Below are 25,536 nucleotides of genomic sequence, written 5' to 3' on the forward strand. Positions count from 1 at the left end.
GAGTATGAAGTACGAGGCTCAGTGTAGGGGTATTTTGTGCTGACAATTCCTGAAACCAGAATGAGAGGAAGTGCCTTGCTCTATGTCATGATCAGTTAGGACTCAGACTCAGTTTTGGAGACTTCTATGAGCAGAGGCTCATGGGAGCTATTGTGGTAGAGGGAACGCATGGTGGGGAACCTCTAGGCATTGGCAAATACAACAGTATCCCGACCAACGGCAAGCAAGTCTCTTTGATTCTGCTTCCCTGGAAAATGAGCACTGGGTTTGATGGCTGGTAAGATACCTTCTAACGCCAAAATTTTACAAAACTGGAAAATTATGCAGGACTTCATACATGTAAAGAATTGATATATCATAGAATATTGAACATTAGAAAGCTCACTGAATGCCATTCTGTGCAGTTCTAACCTTCTTCAGATAAACAATATTAACTAGTACATCCTCAATAAAGGGACAACCTTTTAATGGAAATAATAAATGAAACTGAGTACAGGGCTGGAAGAAGAGTCAATTGGAAGAAGACCCTGAAAAATTATGGCTTCATACATACATCAGGAGCCTCAAAGAAAATGCCACGGATTTATGTTGTAGGCAAACCCAAAAAAGTCCGGTGACCAAGTACACACAGCTATTGCCAATGAGATGCTGTATATATCATATCCCATATTACCAATAAATACAAGCACATAAACAGATTAACTTTTCATTTATTTATTTTTGTCCTCTCAAATACATTTAAAAAATAACATTTTAGACACAGAATCACAAATACACAAAAAACAAAGTAGTGAGTGCTTGCTTCACAAAGGGGTTTCCCTTAATTCCTTTAGCTGCTTTGCATAAAATTCAAAGCTTTCCTGTTGAGATATAAAAAGGAAGGGAAGGTAAGATTTACTAGCAAGAGGTGATAGCACAAAACTTAAAAAATCACAAAATACTGCAAATTGGCAGCACTTTGTTTCATGAAATCATCAGCCCCAGATTCAGAGCAAACGCTAGCACCAGGAGTATGGACAATTGTGGTGTTTGAAGTAAACATGGTGTGTGGCTTTCAGTTCAATGACACAATAAAAAGAAATATTGCTTACGATTCCTCTTGTTAAATAGAACAATAAAAAACAATAGCCAAGGCATAGAAATAACTTAAATGTCCATCAATGAATGGATGGATAAAAAAGGTGTGCTATACACACCAGTGGAATATAACTCAACCATTAAGAAGAATGAAATCTTGCCATTTGCAACAATATAGATGGACCCTGCAGGCATTGTACTAAGAGAAGTCAGTCAGAAAAAGATAAATACAATAAAATCTCACTTATATGTAGAATCTAACTAACAAGATAGAAAACAGAGCTCATCCAAAAAAGACTGGTGGTTGCCTGAGAAGAGGTGAGGGATGAAATGGGTGAAGGGGGTCAAAGGAACACATTTCCAGCTATAGAGCCAGTAAGTCATGGGGATGTGATATACAGCATGGCGCTTATTAGTTAATAATTCTGTACTGCATATGTAAAAGTAGCTAGCAGAGTGGCTCTTCAAAAGTTCTCATCACAAGAAAAAAATGTTGTTACTACATATGGTGATGGATATTAACTGGACTTATTGTAGTGTCATTTTGCAATACATACAAGTATCAAATAATTACATTGTATACTTGAAGCTAATATAATGCCAATTATATCTCAATAAAAAATGTCCTAAGTGAAGAAATAAAAACAAACGTATTTAAATTGAATAAGCAATTAACAGTCCTATAATACCCTAGGCTATTGCAATATAGGTTATGAAATGCTATTTCAAGTTGAAATAATGAGAAAACCACCCTAAGGACATTTGATAAATTCATAACTATAGTTGAAAGTCTGAAACTGACCTTGTATTTTAAACCACACTCCCAGAGGGTTACGCTATCCCACAGCCCGTGCCCGATGTATGAAGGTTCAGTTCTCGAAACCATCCCCTGAGGGTTTTCCACAGAGATCTAATCCTCATGTAATTAACTATTCATTTTTTTACACATTATTGTGAAGTGTTCATAAATCTGTAGAGGTGATTTTTTTCCCCTCTTAAGAAATACTCACAGGGGGCTCAGGGAAAGGGACAGGCTCTCCAGCATTCTTCAGCAAAACTGCATAACGTTTTAGAAACAGATTATCCAGTTTTATGTTCTTTGCAATCAAATCTTCATACAGTGCTTTGGCAGACGGGACATCTCTGCTCACGCCTAAAGAAAAAGATGTTAGTCACAGATAAACACAACCTGAATTCCTCTTTTCCCAAAACACTTGGCTATTCAGGGACTCCTGTCTTCCTACCTGGATTGCTTTATCCCAAATGAATACTAAACTATTGTTAGCAAAAGCCACATTCGGAATCTATAAGCACCCTTACTCCTTCCCCACATCTCTCATTCACTGAGTGTGTGCTTGTATGTGTGTAGGTGTTTATACATGGGTATGGAAGGTTGAGGTGTTTGAAATAAACATAGTGTAGTAACTTTCAGTCACCACAAAAGAGAAGGAAAATGACAAATACGACTATTTTAAAAGATCCATGATTGTAAAAGTGACTACAAACTGAAACCCTCAACTACAGAGTAAGCACACACCATTCAAATCTCTTCTGCTTAAAACCATATTCTGAAATCAATGTAATTCAGGAATTGTCATGGTGAGGGACATGCAAATTATGAAGAATCTTTATCTACATCAGTATCAAGATCATCAGCTAAACAACATCAAAAAGACTTTCAATACAGTCTTCTGTTATAAAATAAGCAAATGTGAAGAGTACAGTTAGCTACAATGACAAAAAAAATCCATACAAAATCAATCCACATGAAAAGCTATATACATCTACCTATTAACAAGTTACACTACTATTTCACTTAAAGGTGGGTGAGTGAGTAGCCCAGGAGCTAGGGTTAGCTGGCCCTCCACCTGGGCTGATTTGCAGAAGTTTTCCTTTTACATTTACTGCTAAGATTATAGGGGCTCAGTTATTAGCTGCTGGTAACTGTTAACCTCTAAGCACTTAACAACCCTCTCATCCTACTCTAATGTTCTATAAACAACCCCAACATGGCAGCTCCAGGGCGGGCCTCCAGAATGGACATGAGAAGTTTAGGAGTCAACCCAAGGATCACCCAAAAGGGAGCAAGGGTGATGATGCACCAGCTCTCACTGTGTCTGAACAGATCTTGGAAAGGCGGGGTGAACTCAATCTCCTGTGCCAATCCTTTCCTTGCCGTGCCAAGGGCTCATCTTCCAGAAAGCCGCTCAGAAAGCTCTCATCTTCCCTTTCACCACTTCCTGGTCTCCCTGCTTCTTCTCCCTCCCGATTCCCAAGCGGCATCACACAATTTAATAGTTTGATGCTGTCTGACTCTATTTCATGTTACTTAGTTATTATTTAATATCTGCCAATGGAACTCTGAGAAGGTTTGTGATAATAGCTCTCTTTTAAAATACTTCATGTTCTCCTGACAAGGGTGGAAAACCGGAGAACCAGTTTACTAATTCTGATTGCAATCTGTTGTCCTGCCAACAATAAAATAAAAAAAGCAGTTATTTATTTACCTCCTGCCTCAGTGAGCAAATCGGTGGTTAGCAGATGGGTAGGTGATCTAAACTTAGAAATGCTACTGTGTATTTTGATTACTGAGGTAACTTTAGACTAGTTCCCTCTCATATGTGATGGGCAGGCAATCAGGAAACTGCCTAAAGGACAGGAATTTCAACTGTGACTTAAGTGACATTTGGAGCCCACTTTTTGGTAAAGGGCCTATTATTTCAAAGGCCTCGGTAAGCAAGGAGGGTACTGAAGGAGCAAGAAGGCAAGGCAAGTGGTAGTCTCAAGTATGTGCCTATTTCATGCGATGTTTCAGGTGGCAGGGCCTTGGGGAGACTGGATTGGTTCCCACTATGTAAACACAAGTGGACTTCCCAGGAGCCCGGGATACTATATTATAAATATTTAAATCACTTAAATAATATAGTCAGGTTAAACTACTTACTACAGCTTTTCATGATGGAAGTGTATATTTCTTCTTTTTCAATTAATTCAGGAATCAGTTCTATTAAAGATCTCAATATTGATGTCTAGGATATTAAAATAGAAGTGAGAAGAACTGTGAAATAAAACACTGATATATAAATATTAAATCACAGAATCTTGACAATAATTACAATAGAACTGCCTACTCAATTTAATAGACTATTGCCCTTCTGTATACAGGCTGGTTTCAGTTCTAGACTATTGCAAGAAAGCAAGCATCATAATAAGCAAGTCGTGGGGAGGGTGGGGATAAGGGGGAGAAATCAATCAAAGGACTTGTGTGCATGCATATGAGCCTAACCAGTGGTCAGGACAACAGGAGGGGAGGGGGGGGGCGCGCATGCATGGGGAAGGGTTTGGGATGGGAATGGGGGGGATGAGGATAAATATGCGATACCTTAATCAATAAAGAAATTTAAAAAATAAGCAAGTCGTAATTTTATTTGCTAGCTTAAGTTTGTAAATAAATAAATAAAATACAAAAAAGCAATATTGCCTGGCTGGCATGGCTCAGTGGTTAAGCATCGAACTATGAATCAGGAGGCCTAGGTTCAATTCCCAGTCAGGACACAAGCCCGGGTTGCAGGCTTGATTCCTAGGGTAGAGTATGCAGGAGGCAGCTAATCAATGATTCTTTCTCATCAATAATGTTTATGCATCTCTCTCTCTCTCTCTCTCTCTCTGAAATCAATAAAAATATACCAAAAATTTGCAATTAGATAAAAACAATTTTTTTTTTTTAAAGAGTGTGTGTGTGTTTGTGTGTGTGAGAAGTGTGTAGAAATTAAGGCAATCTTAGACCTCTCAGACTGGAAACAACCTAAATGTTTCACAATAAAACAAACATTATAATTGGCACTCAATGTGAAACTTCATAATGTGCCCAAATAAACTAAGAATGGGGTTCCCGGTGCTCAACAGTAAAATCAGATCTAAATAATTTTTTTTTTGGAAATGTGCTTTTATTTTTTTTTATTTTTTTTTTTTAAATCAAAAATAGGACTTGGTTCTGTTCTACGCACCATGCATGAATCTCTTAGTGTACATAAGGTAAGTGCACAAATTGAAAACATTAATTTTTGGCACATACCGGGTTTTAAGGCCAAAAGGCTAAACTACCAGATGGTTAAAAATGGTAAAAAATGGCCTGGTGAGGCGGGGAATGTTTCTGCACACTGTTACACGTCCCAAGTGACCTAAGCAACAGGGTTTTTATCTCCTGTTTCTCTGGGCCCTTCCTGGGGGCTCCCAATGCATACTATGTGCGTGGAGCGTTCACTGCATGAACTTGTTTTGCGTTTCCAGTTCAACTAAGGAGCCACACCAACTTTTTGTCAACATTTATGTAACCAAGTATAGACAAGTAAAGTCTTCGATCTTCAGGTTTTTAGATCAGGCCTTGAAGCAACAAGATTGGCTTATAGTTAGCAAGTTCAGCACAGTACCTTTCCTGGCTTCTGGGAACTCCTCATAAAGAACGCCACGAAAATTGGGGTTTGCTCAGCAATTGCACCACATCTCTAAAAATTGAAATAGTATCAGTAAGTGAAGATTTCTGATAAACAAGCAGACCAAGGCAATTATTTCCAATTAAGAAAGTTCACAATAATACAGTAATGTATCATTACTAATAGGAAGGCCTAGTGGTAGACCAATATTTTTAAGGCAAGAAAAAAGAACCATGTCAAGTTTTTGTGAATGCTACCCTTGGCTCTGCAAGTATAAAAGTTTGTTTAAAAAGACAAGGGAGAAATTAAACTAGTGCTTCAACAACCACAGAACAAGGTTTAGGACTGCAAAGAAAGAGGAAAAAAAGAAACACTGCTCCTCTCCAATTATACTGCCAAGCATTCACAAGTGAGCTAGGGATCATAAGGTTAATTATACATTTAATAAGGTGTCAGGGAGATAACTGCTCGTTTCTTTATAAAAATTAAAATGTACAAAGCAAGTTCTCTTTAAAGTATAATTACCTACACTTATGCATACAAAAGGACTGATTTCAATCTCTCTATTTTATAAAAGGCTTTCATTGCGACAGCCAGTGCTTGAGAAAGACACAAAAGTTAAACCAAAAAAAAAAAAAAGTTTATGTGACAGACCACATAAATCAAGTGTCTACCGGATCTTAGATGCAACAGTAAAATCAAATTTGGCAAGACAATATTTTAGTTTATACTCTTCATAGATGTCATTCCTTAAGTTTCTAAAAGCTCATTCCTCTTTCAAAGCTTTAAAACATTGTCAATACTAAAACGAAAAGTATAAAAAGAACTTTTGGGGGCACACAGAACATTTACATTATAAACTGATGTTTTCGACATCCGTGAATAAAGTATTCTTCGGCACAGTGAGAATAATCTTTTACTGTTTGACAAGCAGGTAAAGGATGGGTAAAGGCTTTATCATCGGAAACCTCAGTCTACTGAGGGATGAAAACGAAAAGATGCAGAACACTCAGCGGTCACCAAGAGCTGCTGGGCAGGCCGCTCTGGCTGAATGTGCTCCGAGGGCAGCAGGCTCCGCCCAGGTGCTAAGAGCCTTGAAAGATTCCGGCTCAGAACAGGCTGGCAGAAAAAATAACGAGCGCCACACTTCTAGAGAACCATCAAAATACTATGTTAAATTTAACAAATACAACCACATGTATAATTAGATATGCAAATACTCCTAGTAGATACACTGAGAAATGTACACACAAAGATAAAGCATTCGAGTTTATTTCTTTTAAGAGAGAATCTGAAATACTAAAGGCAGGAAAACTAGAAAATTCCTGAAATCCCTATCACAAACTTCCTTTTCTGTTTTGTTGTGTGTTTTTTTTTGTGTGTGTGTTTTTTTTTTTTTAAGGTAAAGAAACCAAACCAAAGAATAGAATTTTCAATTAACTGAAATTTCTCTCTGGCCAGAAAAGGAAGTACAAAAGTCTTAGACACAGTGCCAATTTATACTTTTTACAAAACTGTTAACACAGACATATTTCTCAGGCATACCTTTTAAAAATGGCTTGGATTCTACTCTCAAACTAGAAGAACTTGAAGGACTGAAACTAGAGCTCTGGTAAACGAGTCGTTTTATCATCCCTCTCTACTAGTTAAAAATGTAGGTGAATAGAATATTATTTACCATCAGAAACCGGCCCCAGACCTCAATGTGACACGGAGTCTACACAAACCCGCCGCTGGCAGGATCGCGGTGTCTGTTTGACTGCCGCCCGCTGGGAAGGGGCTCCGCAGCGGAGCCTGTTTGTGTACACTACCAGCGGCAGCCCCATCACCCACCGTCCCCGCTTGGAGCAGCTTGATATTTAGTGCTGCTCAAATAGCAGGAAGGCAGTTGTCTCCTTCCCGGAAGGTTGCTAATTTAACTGAGAGTCTGGGCCACAGAGACCTGCATTTGTCGTTTAATGTGTCTGTGACACACAAGTGAATAGAAAGCAAATTCAACTCTTAATAAACTCTGAATAAGGCACTGAAAATGTTTGAGTATTCAAGTGGAAGCGGTACTTGAAAAGCAAACATTTCCTACTTTTTGTTTGCAAACTGTGTTGCCATGGTAATGCACAGTCTTTAGATCATTAGAGAAATTAAAGTAGGAAATCAAAGGAATAGTTACCTATCTGTAGAGAAACATTTGTCTTTAAATCATTTCATCAAAAACAAATCTTCCCTCTGCCCCCCTCCCCTCTAAAACCCAAGGACATTTCCAATCTGATTTGGCACAGCATCCAACAATTCACAATCCAGTCCTTATCATGCAACCTTGACTCACAATGAACTTAAACGTGCTAGCAGCACCACAATGCCATTCATATTCTACCACACACTTGTGTCACGTAATTTCTCAATTTACTTCTGATGAGCCATGAGCCCCACTGCTCCATGTGTGTGGGTCATTACCTGTAGGAGAGCTTTGGCATCATCCACCTTGCCCGAATCCACGAGCTGAAGGAAAAGGTCGGTGACAGGTTTGTATACGGCAAACTGATTGGCCAGTCTCTCTGCCATGATGCTTACTGAAAAAAAAAATGACGGGAGAAAAATCTCTCACTTAAACCATCCACCAGAGAAATTCGGTCCAGCCTCACTAGAGAGAAAATGTGGTTCTTTTCTGTGTATATATTTGTTTTCTGTTCTTTTTTTTAAAAGCAAAAAATAGCTAACTTACTCTTTTCAAGTGCCGATTCCAACTGCTCCTCTATTACTTTTCTGAATAAGTACGCCAAACCAAAATACTGGGTTTCCGTGGTTTGATTCCCTGAAGTAAGCATATTTTCAATGTTTTCTATTGCAACATCTACGTTATTGCTGTAAAAGAAAGATATAAAGAAATATTTGCTCTTGTATTAATATTTCAGGTAGTTTTCATAGGAGAACTTACCTTGGAATTCACACATGCAAATGCTTAGGGGGAAAAAGGAAATATATTCATATTAACCAGAAAAAACACTGTGCAAGTTGAACCCAATCACACTTTGGTAGCAAAAACAATCCCTAGGTGATTTATGCTACAATAATTAAAAGTAGTTGCTTATTTGAAAACACTGCTCGAGAGACAAAATCAAACTACTATATATACAAGCATTATAACTTTTAAAAATTGTATCTTAAATATTTAATTTGATTTTGTAGTTCTTTGGATATAAAATAAAAAAACTTGTATAAGTGCTACAATTTTGGCTATATAATGTACAATGGTCACTATTGCATTAAGTAAAGTTAGTATGTACCATCTCCGGATTCTTAAAGATGTTGATGATGTCTTTAAAAGGTGTACTTTCAAATCTCTCAACCGATAGTCACAATGATTTTTCTCTCTCTCAGGTATTAGTATAAAATATTCAATTTATACTAAAATTATCAGAAAAAGTATCTTCACACTTTACATTAAAAATTCAATTACATGGCCTTATTTAACAAGTTACAGTAAAAAAAAAATATCTTTATAACTTTTTGGGTAAAGTACTCTTTAGTTGCTATTTTATAGTTATGGCATTCTAATATTTATGTTGAAATTATTACCTAAAACATAAGAATTCTCTAACTAAAAATGAACACCCATTACAATAAATTTTTCTTACGGTCTTAGCTAGAAAAAATTATTCACTAGTAAATAAAAACATATTCTCCACATCATATAAAACTGTGTTTATATGATAACTTTTAAAAATTCATCTGCTCTTACTTGGATAAATTTCCTTGAACTTAACATAATCGCATTTTCTCATTAAAGGGAAAAGTTTAAAGTTCTGTTGGGGAAATAGTTTTAAAAGAGAAATCAAAACACAACTTCTCTGTCCAAAGATATAGAAACAAAAAAAACACAAACATTACATTTTAGTATCATAACCCATTAAATATATGTAAGATTAACTACTAAAGAACATTTCTTTCTAAAGGCCTAAAAGAGGTCAGTTCCATAATTATCCCCATGAATTTTGAACTTGAGAGAGTTAATAAAAATCAAGTTACTTCTGTCTACAGTGGCGATTCGCACAAGGAATCTAGTATTGGTGGTAAGAGAATCACCTCTTTACACCTCCTTTTTTGTGGAGCTGTAATGACAGGGTGGATGGTAGGAGGGTGGGAAAAGAGAAACTCCTATTTCAGACAAGCTTGTTGGGCCCTCTGTTTCACAATGTTATACCGTGTTTCCCTGAAAATAAGACATCCTCCGAAAATAAGACCTAGCGCATGGAAAGATAAGACATCCCCTGAAAATAAGACCTAGCGCAACTTTGGGAGAAAAAATTAATATAAGACACTGTCTTATTTTCGGGGAAACAGGGTAGTAGACTGTCGCCCTCAATGAATTCATTTTTCACTTCTGTAACAACATGTTTCCCCAAGGGCCTGGCCTGAATGAATGAGAACAGTTTGCAACTGTGAAACAAATTTTACAAATTTGATAAATGTTTTTTATTCTGATTTAATTTAAAGCTACCACACATTCCATAATATATAATAAAGTGTTCCCAAACAGTTAGGGAATGATCAGCAACTAGCATCCACATTTCCTCTTTAGTTGATGTGGTTTCTAATAGCTTTAAAAAGTTTTAAAAGGTAATATTAGAGGTAATGCTCCTCTCAGCATCTGATGGAGAAAAAGCAAGCTTGAAAATACTCACCTCTTTATTTGTGCCAAAGCAATGTTATTGATGAAAACCATATTTGAAAGTCCAATCACCTCTTCGAGTCCATTTACCATTTTCTGAATTGCTTGTATGCTTTCTAAATCACCCTTCAAAGCACACGCCTGAATCAGGCGGGTCACTGCCAGCTTGGAAGGTGTCTGCCCCTGCTCCAAGGCCTTCTTCAGCATTGTGAGAGCCTCTGCAACAGAAGAGCAGGTGACAGAGTTTTTCTTGTATTAACCATAATGACTTTAATGCACTTTGAAAACCAGCTTTTAAATACAAGTACCAAGTGGCTATAGACAAAAAGCTATGAATAATTTATCCTAGATTACAAAAAATATTAACACTTTATAAAAAACCTAAAAAACAAAACAAAACAAAACAATTTTTTGGACTACCTATAAGACAGAGACCAGAGAAATGTCTTCTTTAAGTCACAGAAAATACAAACGATATTGAAAGAATGTGGGTACCATTCTGAGAAAACATTTTGTCAATTCAAGGAAGTTGACAAGTTCAGAGGGATATATAAATAAGAATGTTAAAGAATGAAGTTTCCAAAAATACATAATTTCTACTATACTAGTATTTATACTTCCCCAGACTTTATTATACTCAAAAATTAGATGATTATCAAATCTTCTAATATTCCAAAGGTTCTTTCTGGAAAACAGTATCTTTTTCTAGTTCAAACAGGATCAATTATGCAAAAACAGCCAAACTGAAACATTCAACTTTCACACTAGCAAATTTATTTTACACTACTGAAAAATATGTTGCAGGTAGATTCTTGCTCTCATTTTTCTAAGAAGATAAAAACTCATCAGATTCCCATAGATATAGCCCCAGGAATTTTTTTTCTTAAGTACCTGATTATGGATAAATTTGAAACATCCTTTTGATTTACTGACTCGTGCAAGTGTAGTGAAATCATTATATTAAATCAAGTGGTGGATTGAGGGAAAATATAATACTTAGCATAACAATTAACACTACTACTGGTACTAAAAAAAAAAAAAAAAAAAAAAAAACCTTCACAGCTTACAGCAATTACTGTAACATAGACAAAACTAAGACTTTCAAAGCAGCTTTCCAAATAAGGAGAACATTTCTTTTATAGAAGAATGGGGAAAGAATAATAATTAAAGTCTATTACAAGTGATATAGTGAAAAGACAATGGATTCTGTGTTTATTACCGAATAAACAATTTATAATAACTCCAAATGCCAGTGATTCTCAAATGGGGAAAAGAGGAAACCGGTAGTTTAAAAGGCATATTCAATAAAATTTTATAAGTATGTACATATAGGTAACAAAAAATGTTAATATAATTTATACAAAATAAGCTTGATAACATCTTTTTAACTGGTGGTCATACCCAGATAATTCCAGGATATTTTTATTAACCAAGAATATTGTCAGCTAAGGGAGCTTTTTCCACCAGTGAATTAAAATTAAAACAAAAATAAGATAATGATGACGATGATAGTAACCTGCATTTATTGAGCTTTTACTACATGCTAGGCACAGTAGTAAGCAACTACACTCACAACTACCCAAGTACCAATTTTACAAGTGAGAAACAGAGGCAGAGAGTTTAATAATTTGCCCAAGGGTCATATTGCTAGACACTAACCCAGGGACCTAACCAGCGTAGAACCTGCATCAGTGGATGCACAGGTGCATAACAGAGTGGAGGATCGAGGAGAAGAGTTCACCTGATGTCTACCCTCAAGGAGTATAGGACCTTAGGACCTAAATCATATTCCCAGCACCTGCCTTCTCTACTGTTTATGACTTAAGAGACAATAAAAACCGGTACCTATACACCTGTTCCTTTTCACTCTCACCTAATTTATTAGTCATACTGATTGTATTGCAAAGGTAACATGTATCAGCTATTAATATTCCAAAACTGTATTCACTTATAAAATTAGATTAAAATTGAATTGGCTTTATTTTTCTTCCTGTTCTAGATGGGATTGAGAAAAAGAAATGTAAAAGAGAGAAGAGGGTTTTTTAAATTGGGAGCTCAGTCACAGAGCAAAATAAAGACATGGGGGCAGTGCCAACACCATCCCCACCCTTGCCCATGTCATTTTAACAATAAGTAAGTCTGTGTTGAGGCACAGGAGGTGGCTCATGGCTCCTGCTCTCAGCCAACTTCCAGTTCAACTGAACAGCTGAGATGTGAAAATTACAAGTCAAAGTTTCTTATGGTTTCTCCAGGGTATCTCACATACAAGTAGGGGGTAGCAGTCAAGTTAAATTCAGTTCAGGTTCTGCTAAAAAAAAAAAAAAATTTAATCCCTTGAAATTAAAAGTATTTTATTCTTATCTTCGTGCCTACAGATATATATAAACTAAAATACCAATATGACAAAAAGCCTCTTTTGAAAATGAAAGCCTTTAACATATTAAAAACAAGCCCTCCAACACTTAATTATGACTCAAGGCTGTCCAGAAAGACTGCAGGCTGGCCCTGCCTGTGGAACGCTGAGGTGAAAATTTCACAAAGGGAGAAATCATCTTACACAGTGCATCCTAGTCAATTAGGAAGACGCCTAAAGATCAGCACATTTAGGTATTACAGGCAACATTAACGCTACACAATCAGAGAGCAACTTTCTCTGAGGGATATGACATTATTTAATAAACACACCAGTGGGGAATAACATCATTATTACAGACTAGGGAAGAAATAAGTAACACACCAAATAGTTCAAGAGCTTTTTTCAATCTTCCTTAAAGATTTCCAAAGTGGGCTTTTGTCATACTGGCAAAACTAAGGTGTTCCTATACTGAATACAATTCAAATGTAAACCTACCCATGAAAAGACATCTACCTAATTTTAAGGTTCATCATTTCCCCCCTGGGGAGAGCTCATTCATAAGACCTCCAGATGCAAACCCATTCTTCGGCAAACCCATAAACAGCTTCTACCAAACAAGCGGCCGCTATCCCATCCTCCCCAAAGCCATCTCTATATCTTTCTGGTATTATCCTCTTAATATTTATTTAAAAACTCTAAATTCCAAACTCCAAACAAACACCACATTTTATTACCGATGGTATTATGAACTATTAAAAAAGTATTAGATTAAGTTTTAAAAATCAATATTATAATCATTTGGTGCACAATCCCACACATTTAACACTCAATTTAACTCATTTGCTATCTCGCACACAACCAATACAATATGCAAGAAACAACTGCTGGGAATTGTTTTTAGATGCTCTAAAGTAAAGTATGTTAATTTCCAAAGCAAAGTGACTTGTGCTGTGAATTTTAACGCACTTGAAAGCCTGTACTTTCTCTCGTTCTGGAACACAAATTTTGCATGTCTGAAGAGCTGTGATTCATCTTAAGAAAACCCATCTTGTGTTAAATGGAATGGAAACTGGACTAAGTGGTCAAATGACAAGTACATTCATATTCAAGCTGTATTATAAATGCATGTACAGTAATTTACGTCTCTCAGCTACCACAAAAGGCTCTTGATAAGCAGGTAATTTGCTAAATGGACTCCTTTATCCAAGTATTCGAAGGGCGTTACAAGAAAAATCTGCAGAGGCATTAATGTGACGTAAAGGTCAAGCATTGTGACATACCTTTCAAATAATCCCGCCTAACTTGCGTTATGATGAGGAAGCTGTTGGCAGCATCGTTCAGTGTGAAGCCCTTGATGTGGGTCTCGGCGCTAAAAGAAGCAGACATTTAGAAAGGAATTACTGACATGCTTCTGATACGATAATAAATGGTTGAGCACCAAGGTGAAATTATAAAAACTACTGTTCGTATGTTAAAAATATTGCTGCAAAATATCGACCTGGAGACAGCTTTTGTGTTATCCTGTCAATGGTTATAGAAGGATAATTTTTTTTTTGCATTCTGACAGATGACAAAGTTGGAAATGAGCAACAAAAGAAACAAAGTACAAGATTTTTTTAAACAATCGGTTCAGATGCTGACATATTAGATGACTAAAATAACTGCATGCCCTGCATTGTTCTGCTGTATCCTAAGCTGGATCCCTTTTCCTCTTTTTTCTACATTCACCATAATTATAAAATGTAAAACTATTCTTTCGGCAACAAAAATGAACGCTTATTTTCAGCACTGTATATTTTAAACATAAACTAAAGCATATTACTAACTAACCTCCTATCACTTGGTTGATTAATTTTTAATTTGCTGTCCTCATACAAATTTTTAAAGGTGAACATCCTGTAGAACTAAAACCATTGTTACATTAAAATTTAAAATATCACACAACAATCTTATCCTGGACTTAAAAATTTAAAACAAACCCCCCCCCCCCAACTTTTTAAAACCCAAGAGCAAAACAGTGCTTTACTTATGACTAAAACCTACAGGATTTAAAAAACAAACAAACCCTAGTCAGAGATGATTTCTGTTTGCTACATGTTTGTACATCTCCTGTGATGAAATTTCAGTATCCGCAGGGCTCACCGCCCGATTAGGAAATCTCCACAGGTCAAAAAGAGCAAAAGCAATTGCTGCCATTTGCCTTATCAAGCTCAGTGATGATCTTGCTGCCAACAACCTCAGCCTGCCGACGTGGGCAGATTTCGAGAACAGCAGGGTCACTGCTAAATTGTTCTCGTCAATCCCAAGAAAATCCTCCAAAGACACAGTGATGTGCCCATCCTCTGTCACTTCCAGCCTCTGGGGTTCACCCCTGCAGCCCCCCTCACCCCGAGGTGCAGGATTTTCTTATTCGATCCTCTTAATCCCACCAGAGCACCCACTGCTCAGTTTAACTCCTTTCCTTTGTACCATCTGCCAAAGCTCTTAAGTCAACAATTCCTGCACACTATAAACTGCCTAAAATAAAGGATTTACTTTCTCAATCTTTACATGATTAAATAAACAGTAGATGCTATTAAAATTAAGCTCACTTCTTATGCCAACATTATTACATGTATTATACCATATTTACTTGAAAATACTACCTAAAATTTATTAAAATCACGAGGTTAACGAAAGTTCTCTTTTAATGGACACCAAGTGTGAATTATAAACCTTTCAAAGACCTCAAAACATAGAACATTTTCCTTCCCACCTTGGGAAGCTACCTATTCAATACAAACATTAAAGTGAAATAAACAAGAAGACAAAGACTCTATTCAGTTCCAGTATAGACCAAATACTTATATTTTGCCTATGTGTAAGTTATCAGTCATATCCAAAGTATATTCCAAACTGGCAAAAGAAAAAATAACTACAAAAAGTTACTGGCAGAGATCTTTAAATTGGACTCATTCATACAATACAATAAAAGAAGTTTACTTCTGTCCATAGTTTTGATCTTTCCTTTTAAAAAAAACCATTTAGTCCAGGGCTGTCAAATCAAACTTCCTGTGATGATAGGATTGTTTTTTATCCGTGCTGTCCAACAGGGCAGCCACTAGCCACATGTGGCTAGAGGGATGGAAATAATTATATTTAATTTTAATTAATTTAAATTTAAACAAGCACATATGGCTACAGTAGCTATTGGGTCAAACAACACAGAATTCTAGACATTTTCATTTTTAGAACTGCCAAAATAAAGGAAATAACTACAAAGGATAAAAGGGCAAAGATATTTTAACTTACAATCAACTGCAAAAATTAATGTCTTAACCAAAGATGATAGAGTATTGTAGGGAGCGTTTCATCTTAGAGATTTCAGAATGACAACAGGTCTAAGGATTACACTTATATAACACACCCAGAACATTAGTTGGTGATTATAATTTATCTCACTTTGGATAACAACAACTGGCCAATCCAGTAAAAACCATCAGTGAATTATTTAGCACTATTTCTAGACAGAATGAAATAAGAAGCTGGAAGGAACAGGAGAAAACAAAGTGCTATTCTTGAAAGATAAAGTAGTGCTATTGCTAAAAATTTCCTAAGAATACCGTTTAATGTTACCAGGTATTTTATTTTTATTAATTTTTTTATTTTCTGATTTGAGACAGACAGACATTGACTTGTTCCATTCATTTATGCATTCATTGGTTGATTCTTATATGCGCCCTGACCCGGATTACACCTACAACCTTGGCATATCAGGATGACACTCTGACCACCAGAGTCATCCATCCAGGGCCATCAGACATGTTAACAATAATGTATATCCCTCCTGTTCACTGAATAAGAACTTCCTCTTTCTTAAAATAGTTCACTATATCTAGTTTTATTTGAAACATAAAGAAAAGAAGTTATTCTAACTAAAAGTGAAAACATTTTGTTTTCTTTAAAAGTTTTAAAGACAGCTATTGCTAATACTTTTAAGGTTCTATTACTAGTGGGGAAGATTAAATGACCTTGTAAATAAAACTGAAAAAATCTCATTAGAGGTCAAGTGAATCTGCAACACATTAGTGACAGCAAAAGTATAGCAAAACCAAAGATTTATTAGTTCATAGGAAAAACCATTGCTCCTAAGGCGGAACAAGTGGCATTGTGTAGGTAATTATAACAACATTAATTGAGAGTAATAGCACCAGAAAAAGAGCAAGGGATACTACTTCTCACGGTGTGGCTCACTTGGTTACACCATATTATAATAAAGATGCCTATAAAACAAAGCAACAAGTACTTTTTACTCTAATCATGGATACAGAGCTAGAAGGGCCTCATGTTGTCAATAAACCAGGAAATGAATCCGGAGAAGTTAGGTGACAATCCTTTAGTAACATAGTTAATTAGTTAGAGACTGGAACTACAACTTCCACTTGTGAATTTCCAGTCCAGTTATTTTCAATGTAGACCAAACCCATAACATAGTTCTTCATAGTCAAATAAAATGTTTTATTCATTCAAGGGAAAGGATGTGCATGAAATCCTCAGATCAGGTGCCTCTGGGCATTCTAAGGCTTTGCATCTAGGATTCTCTTAGGCCCACACAGCTACACGAGAAAGGTAGCAGTGTAATAATGGAATCCTGCATAATACAAAGATAATAGTGACCATAAGAGTACAGAAAGGCTTCACAAGATCTAGAGAGGGAGGGAAGGAAAAAAGATAACTTACATTTTACAGTTGGAGGAAACAGAAGGGCTGTGCTTATAACCATCTTCTTGGTCAGCAGTTTGCATACTTGTTTGATCAAGTTTTTACAATACATACCAATGCATAGATATGTAAATGCACATGTAATTAAAATAAACTTTCACAAAGTATTTTCAGCACATAAGGTGCTTTGCTATTTTATATTCTAGTTAATTTTTTTTTTAAATGTTGGTTCTGTCCCACTAAATAGACTCCATGACCCACTAACTGGTTAAAACTTGTTTGACAAACTACTTGTGAAAATGGTCTTCAGCAAAGGCATGCACACTGTGTGAATGCTCAGGTGAGGCAAGAAAATGTTGAAACCTTTCTATTTAAAACTTATCCTTCATTCCTTTATGTTTCATGATACACATACATGTGAGATATTAGTACTATTCAGTATTAACGGTATGTGGCCAAAATGTTTAAGACGTGAGTCTCGGATCACTGGGTGTTCAGTAAGTGCAGACTGCTGATCAGCTGAATCAGAGCCTCGGCTGGAGGGAATCGTTTTATGCTACCAGAACCGGAGGTTCGCTGTTCTAGAACAAGTCCGGTTAAAATAAAAATTATAATCTGTGCTTTTGAAAGGTATTTTAGAGGTCTTTTAAACCAACCTCAGGATTAAGAGTTTTTAACTGTTTCTTCTTTGCTTCTATCTCCTCACTTTTTCATACCCAACTGTCAATACAAACGCTCCTCTATTTTTGCCGCCTCCCCTTCCTTCCAATTAACTGTTGCTCCAGAATGCCATTCATTCATTGATTGATTATAATGGGTAGTGTCGGGAGAGACTGTTGATAATGATTTCCTGAGAAAAGGTAATTTTAGGAAAAAAACCTCCACCCTCTTGATGATTCAATGGGTACAGATGACAGGATGCTGTTCACTGTCAAATTTTCCAAGTCACTAATTGAGGATACAGTGAGTATTCTACAAGTAGGTAATTTACTTAGCGACTGAGTATTTTTATCTAGGGAACTAGCCAGAGAGACAAAACTACTACCACCACCAATACCAACACCACCAAACAGACCAAGAACAAATAAAACTCATACAAAAACCACAACAGAAGGGGGGAGGAAAGGTATTTAAAATTCGTTCAGCACCTATATTTTCTCTACGTTGCTAATCTCTTTCAATATCTAGCAGAAATCTTTAGTGTAAATAAATTCTATAATGCACTCATCATAGAATAAAAACTGAGGCTCAGATTGAGAGGTAGTTTTTCAAAGGTCATAGAGCTTTCAAGTAAGAATCAAACCCTTCGTTATGCCAGGTTGCTCCTGCCACAAAAGGTGCGTGGATCTAGCTGCTGAACAAGAAACTGAACATGCCGAAACCGGTTTGGCTCAGTGGTAGAGCGTCGGTCTGTGGACTGAAAGGTCCCGGGTTCGATTCCGGTCAAGGGCATGTACGTTGGCTGTGGGCACATCTCCAGTGGGGGATGTGCAGGAGGCGGCTGGTCGATGTTTCTCTCTCATCGACATTTCTGGCTCTCTATCTCTCTCCCTTCCTCTCTGTAAAAAATCAATAAAATATATTTAAAAAAAAAAAAGAAAGAAACAGAACATGATATAAATTACTTTTCTGTCTATGGGTACCATCAATGAGTAATGAGGTTACACAACATAAATAAAAGGTATTGCACTACCCAGGGCCAGAAAAGGTTGCATAATTGATAAGTTTAAAAACCCATAAAAGTAGAAAACCACTTCATATGATTTTTGTGGGTAGTTGAGTAACCACTACAACACAGTAAGAAAGGTCCTTAATAACAGATGGTATTTTTTTTTTAATATATTTTTATTGATTTTTTACAGAGAGAAGGGAGAGAGATAGAGAGTTAGAAACATCGATGAGAGAGTCATCGATCAGCTGCCTCCTGCACACCCCCTACTGGGGATATGCCTGCAACCAAGGTACATGCCCTTGACTGGAATCGAACCCGGGACCTTTCAGTCCCCAAGCCAACGCTCTATCCATTGAGCCAAACCGGTCTTGGCTACAGATGGTATTTTTTAAAGTAAGAGGTATAATAAATGGACTAATACTTACAAATTTTTCACTTGCATTGCTTGTGTAAAGCTTTCCTTTATCAACAGGACTTTTATAAGACTGTTGTAAGTTTCACTGTCGAACAAAACATCTTGCTTTTGTGCTTTCAGGAAAATATTATATGCATCTATGAAGAAAGTAAAACAACAAAAATGAGAGGACATCAATCTGAAGTGGCAAAGAAGAGGGGGGAGAAAACCGAAAACCTAGCCCGAAACCCACATATTTGTTTCTTTTAAATTTTACCAACGAAACCACTCTACAGAGACATTCACACTGCTGATGCAAGGAGATGCTATCTCTCTTCTAATCTTTAAAATACAAAGTGAGTTTGGAAAACTACTACCCAATCCAAATGGATGATGCCTGAAAGGGCCTCCTTCTCCAGTTATCTTTCATATTCGCTATCAAAAGTCAATGAATTATTTTCATGCCATTAAAATTAGAAACAGCTCTTCTGAATGTGTCAAAAGATACCAGTGTGAAGTAAACTGCAAAATGTGTCTCAAAGTCCAAATAAAGCAGAGGTATAATTTAGATTGAGGGGAGCAAAAGACTCATTTTAAAGCAATCTTTAATCTATAAGTGGGTGGTTACAATGGTTAACACTGCCACACAATAGCATTAAAGTGAATATAGCCTATAATTCTAAAATTAGGAGATCAAATTATTTGGCTGCGACAGGACTTATACAAAAACATACAATTTTCAGATATACAGATATCTAACAAGTAAACTAGCAACATTTGTTTGACTGATTAACAGTTTTATTTCACTTGTTCACAATAACTGTCAGTGAATGAAAAGATGTTACCAAAGGAGAGGTATCTACACTTTTCAGTCACTTACTTTTCTGAAATAAAATTGCCTGGCTATAAACATCCAACTGAAACTGCAATCCACTCCCTGGTGTGTATAAACAAATCACAATGAAGACTGGCATAACTGAACTATGAGGCGCAACCTTCTGTGGACATACTAGAACATATAGCTAGGAATGAACTTCCTACTAACGCTCACAAGAACATTTCGAGCTATTTCAGTATTTCCTAAACAAGCAGAGACCAGGCTTGTATTTATAATTAGGGAATTTGCATTAGCCCCTCTATCAAAATGACATACCAAAAACTGAATTATCCTTTCAAGTCAAATTCACAGAAAACAAAAGAGCAAAGGTATGGCATTAATATTTGTATCTTAACCAAAAAAGAGCAGACTATCATTCAGTACACAATGCATATGTTTTCCTTTTAAGGGAGCTAAGAAGTTAAGATGTAATACAAATAGTGTTGACTCTCCAACAAGCATATATAACAGTTCACCAGTTTGTCGAATGAAAATAAATAATATGTATGATTTGAATATTTAAGATCAATAAAACAATCTAGAAAATCTTACTAGCTGTTTTCTAGAAATTGTAGTCGTCACATAAATTACTATGGCTGTTTATTATTTTCAGTAGTTAAAAAAAAAAAGCATCATTGTAATACACCAAACTCATTGACCGCAGTTCGCTTCTGACATGAGAGTCACACTATCCCTTTATGTATACCAAACTATTAGAAATTTGATAAAGTGCTAATGCAAGCATTCACTTCTCAAGGTATTCATATTTTGCTAAGCATTCAAATCCAAGATATACAAAAAAAAAAAAAAAAAAAAAAGAAAAAAGACCAAAAGCTCTGAAAAAAATTTACAAGATAAAACCAATAGGTAAGTGTATCTATGGTTGGAGGCAGGTCATGAGCCCTGTTTCTTTATTTACTTCCCTGAAGGCATGCCTACTTCTACCGTCACTACTTTAAAATTTTATGACCATCTTGAGCCCTCTGATGTAAGCTTGCCAACTTCATGCCAGCTGTTTTCACTTAGACTTTTTTGTACTCTCCCAAAATCAAGCATTACTATGCTCCCTTTAATTTTGCTAGTTTGTCTCCATAAAATGGTACCATTATCTTTACGTCCTTCAGTTTTTGTGTGGATTTTCAAGTAAGATTTATGATAATTTAACCAATATGTAGCAGATTTTTTTTCCATTTTAATATTGAGTTTTTTGTTCTGGTCAGTAGAAAGAAATTAATTTAGAAATTTATAGAACCTTTAAATTTCTTGACTTAACTAGAAATTTTGTGACACAAACATAAAATGTATGAAATTTGAATAAGCTCCTTATTCAAAGTTTCTCGGCCAACTGCTGCCCAAATATATCGAATGGAAAATTGCGCACTGCTCTGGGTAGTGAGATGAAATTGTGCATTGTCCTGCTCAGATTGTGAATCATCCCTTTGTCCAGTGTATCCACGCTGTATATGCTACCCACCCATTAGTCACTTAGTTGCCATGTCCATTATCAGATCATCTGTCTCATTCTGCAGTGCTTGTTTGTGTTCAAGTATCTCTTATTTTACTTAATAATGTGACATTCACATAACTTTTATTATAATATATTGTTATAACTGTTCTATTTTATTACTAGAGGCTCAGTGCATGAAATTCGTGCATGGGAGGGGGGAGGTCCCCTCATCCCAGCCTGTACTCTCTCCAGTCAAGGGCCTCTTAGGGGATATCCAACTCCCGGAGATTGGGCATAAATAGGCAGTCAGACATCCCTCTCACAATCTGGGACCGCTGGCTCCTAACTGCTTACCTGCCTGCCTGCCTGCCTGATCGCCCCTAACCACCTCTGCGTGATCGCCCATAACTGCGCCCCCCACAGTGGCCTGGTCACCCCCAACTGCCCCCACACCAGCCTGATTGCCCCACACAGCCTGCTGTTCAGTCATTTGATCATCCCTCACTAACCCCCCTTCCAGCCTGGTCGCCCTATGCAGCCTGCTGTTCCGTAATCCTTCCAGTTGTTTTGGTCATGACAGCCCCTGGCTTTTAATATATTAGGATTAGTTATTGTTGTTAATTTCTTACTTGCCTAATTTATAAATTAAACTTTATCATAGGTATGTGTGATAGGAAAAAACAGTATATTATATAAAGGGTTCAGTACTATTGCGGTATCAGGTATCCACTGGATGTCTTGGGACACATTCCTCACGCATGAAGGGAGACTACTATATTGGTTAATTACTTCAACACACAATATGATTAGGGTAGTTAACATCCTAACGATTTTTTGCTTTCAAATAAAGCAAAAAAGCCCTAGCTGGTTTGGCTCAGTGGAGATAGTCAGCCCGTGGACTGAAGGGCACATGCTGGGTTGCGAGCTTGATCCTCAGTGGGGGGCGTGCAGCAGGCAGCCAATCAATGATTCTCATCATTGATGTTTCTCTCTCTCTCTCCCCCTTCCTCTCTGAAATCAATAAAAATATATTTAAAATAATAATAAAAATAAAGAAAAGCAAAAAATATATTAAAATTTATATACCAAAAAATTTTCGTGATGCTATTTTCAAAGAGTAATTTTGAAAAAAATGTTTACCTATTTTAGCTTTTTAGTATGAAAAACTTCAAATGTACAGAAAAATCTAAAGAATAGTGTAATGAACTCCAAACATCCGTCACCTATCTATAGTAATAATTATCAACATTTTGCCAGATTTGCTCTTTGTTTTTTTTATAGCTTAATTATTTTAAATTAAAATAAATTACAGCTCTAGCTGGTTTGGCTCAATGGATAGAGCATCGGCCTGCAGACTGAAGGGTCCCAGGTTTGATTCTGGCCAAGGGCACATGCCTGGGGTGTGGGCTCGGTCCCCAGTAGGGGGCATGCAGGAGGCAGCCAATCAATGATTCTCTCTAATCATTGATGTTTCTATCTCTCCCTCTTCTTTCTTCTCTAAAATCAATAAAATGTATTTGTAAATAAATAAATTACAAAAACCTAGATTTCTTTCATCTGTCAATACGTCATTATATATTTCCAAATTTAGGACATAATCCTATAAATCATAATTATTATTATTATAATATCTAACAAAAATGAGAGCAATTCCTTAATATTACCTACCACTCAGTCAATATTTAAAATTTCCCAATTGCCCCAAAATGTTTTCATTAATTAAAAAAAATAAGAATTAATATATACAATTACAGTTCCATCTCTATCCTATAAACATTCTAATTTGTTGGGCTTAGATCCATGTTGCTATTAGAAAGAACACCCCAGTGCACATGCTTACCTTTGCTTTTCTTCCTTTGGCAGGCACTCAATAGATCTCTCTGCAAATGAACTTCTTCAAGTGATGATACTGGAGTATTCAGGGAATCTTTTTTATCCTCTTCCCACAACTTAAAAACAAAATTATTTAGTTACAGAAAAAGTAGCAAATATGGTGATCTTTTCAGTAAAAAAAATAGACTAATGTATGACCTAAAGTTATATTGACAGGAAAGTCTGTTATTCTTACAGTTAAAAACAAATTACCTCAGGTACATCAAATGGAACTTCCTGATTATTGTTTCTAAGGATGTCTGCTAATAATCTTAATGTCTTTGCACGAGGAATAATATTTTCTTCTTGCATTTTATTCCAGGCAGCATCAGCTCTTTGCCAGTCACTGTTTATTTCTACAAAATTTGATGAAACAGAAATGAATGAACATATTAAGTAGAATTCATAAAAATACTTAGGACTTTCTATTTGATGCTGAAGGAAGCATTATTTCAAACATTGACTCCAAGGAAAGGAACAGGGTGATTGTGGAACCAAGGTAAAACAAAACAAAACAAAACAAAAACCACAAATAAACAACTTTTTTCTGTATACCTTTTGAATTTTAAACCATAGATAATCCTTACCTATTAAAAACCAACCCCCAGACCCACCCCCCCAAAAAAACCAACACAAAACCCTAAACTTTATTTATTTATTTATTTTAATATATTTTATTTTTAACAGAGAGAAAGGGAGAGAGACAGAGAGCTAGAAACGTCAATGAAAGAGAAACATCGACCAGCTGCCTCTTGCACACCCCCTGCCAGGGATGTGCCCGCAACCAACGTACATGCCCTTGACCGGAATCGAACCTGGGACCTTTTAGTCCTCAGACAGACGCTCTACCACTGAGCCAAACCGGCTTTGGCAACCCTGAACTTTATTAAACACCGTAGAAATATGTTGATAAAGTTTGTCTTTTTAAAGTGAGAAACTGCCCACTGCTGAAATTAAACTCTGGAAGGAGAATGAGTACATGTATAAAGTACAGTACATAGCTGAGCATCTTAAATAATTGAGTTTGCAACTGTACGATTTTCCTCAAAAGTGACTAAACAACAAATCTTTTTCACTTAGTTGAGTAGGGAGAATTTTGTCTCTTAGATTGACTTGAAAAATTTCTGACAGTGTGTGATAATTTTTTATAAAATTTTATTTCATTTTATTTTTTTATCATTCTTTTATCCCCTCTATCCCCTCTACCCTCTCCACCCCTGAAATCACCATACTGTTGTCTGTGTCCATGACTTCTTTTTCTTTTTTGCTCAATTCCTCCATACCTCCCCTCCCCCGAGTTATCTGCCTGCTCTCTGTGTCTCTATTTGCTTGGTCATTCAGTTTGTTCATTAAATTCCACACTAGTGAAATCATATTATACTTGTCTTTCTCTGACTGGCTTATTTCACTTAGCATAATGTTCTCCAGGTCCATCCATGCTATTGCAAGGGTGAAATTTTCTTCTTTTTTATAGCAGAGTAGATGTACCAGTTTTTTTCATCCATTCATTTTCTGATGGACACTGGGCTGTTTCGAGATTATGGCTATTGTAAATAACACTGCAATGTTCATAGGAGAGCATTATTCTTTCAAATTAGTGTTTCGTGTTCCTTTGGATAACTCTCCAGAAGAGGAATCATTGGATCATGAAGCACTTCCATTTTTAATTTCTTAAGGTAACTCCATACTGCTTTCCACAGTGGCTGCACTAGTCTGCGTTCCCACCAGCAGGGTAAGGGTTCCTCTTTCTCCATATCCTTGCCAACACTAGTTTGTTGATTTATTGATGTAGCCATTCTGACAGATTTGAGGTGTTATCTTATTATGGCTTTGACTTGCATTTCCGGATGATTAGTGACACTGAGTATCCTTTCATGTGTCCATTGGCATCTGTATGTCCTCTTTGGAGAAGTGTCTATTCAGGTTTTTTGCCCATTTCTTAATTGTTTGTTTGGGTTTTTGGTGTTGAGTTTTATAAGCTCTTTATAGATTTTAGATATTTACCTCTTAGCAGATGTATCAATAGTGAGTATGTTCTCAC

The 25,536-nt window shown here is 36.3% G+C and overlaps 1 protein-coding gene across 1 annotated transcript in view; it reads right to left on the bottom strand.

The window, feature by feature from the left end:
• Positions 1-692: 692 nt before the first annotated feature.
• Positions 693-25,536, bottom strand: part of LRPPRC (leucine rich pentatricopeptide repeat containing) — a 77,869-nt gene continuing 53,025 nt past the window's right edge. The window contains exons 28-38 of the mRNA XM_084901472.1: positions 23,709-23,851; positions 23,464-23,572; positions 19,331-19,457; positions 13,813-13,901; positions 10,190-10,394; positions 8,230-8,369; positions 7,962-8,077; positions 5,508-5,582; positions 4,022-4,106; positions 2,088-2,230; positions 693-860 (exon numbers count right to left, since the gene is read on the bottom strand). Of these exons, the coding sequence (XP_084757598.1) occupies positions 804-860; positions 2,088-2,230; positions 4,022-4,106; positions 5,508-5,582; positions 7,962-8,077; positions 8,230-8,369; positions 10,190-10,394; positions 13,813-13,901; positions 19,331-19,457; positions 23,464-23,572; positions 23,709-23,851 (1,289 nt within the window). The 3' untranslated portion in view covers positions 693-803. The remainder of the gene's footprint in view (positions 861-2,087; positions 2,231-4,021; positions 4,107-5,507; positions 5,583-7,961; positions 8,078-8,229; positions 8,370-10,189; positions 10,395-13,812; positions 13,902-19,330; positions 19,458-23,463; positions 23,573-23,708; positions 23,852-25,536) is intronic.

The sequence above is a fragment of the Pipistrellus hanaki genome, assembly GCF_964339955.1.
Source record: "Pipistrellus hanaki genome assembly, chromosome: 12".
In the NCBI taxonomy this organism is placed as follows: Eukaryota; Metazoa; Chordata; class Mammalia; order Chiroptera; family Vespertilionidae; genus Pipistrellus; species Pipistrellus hanaki.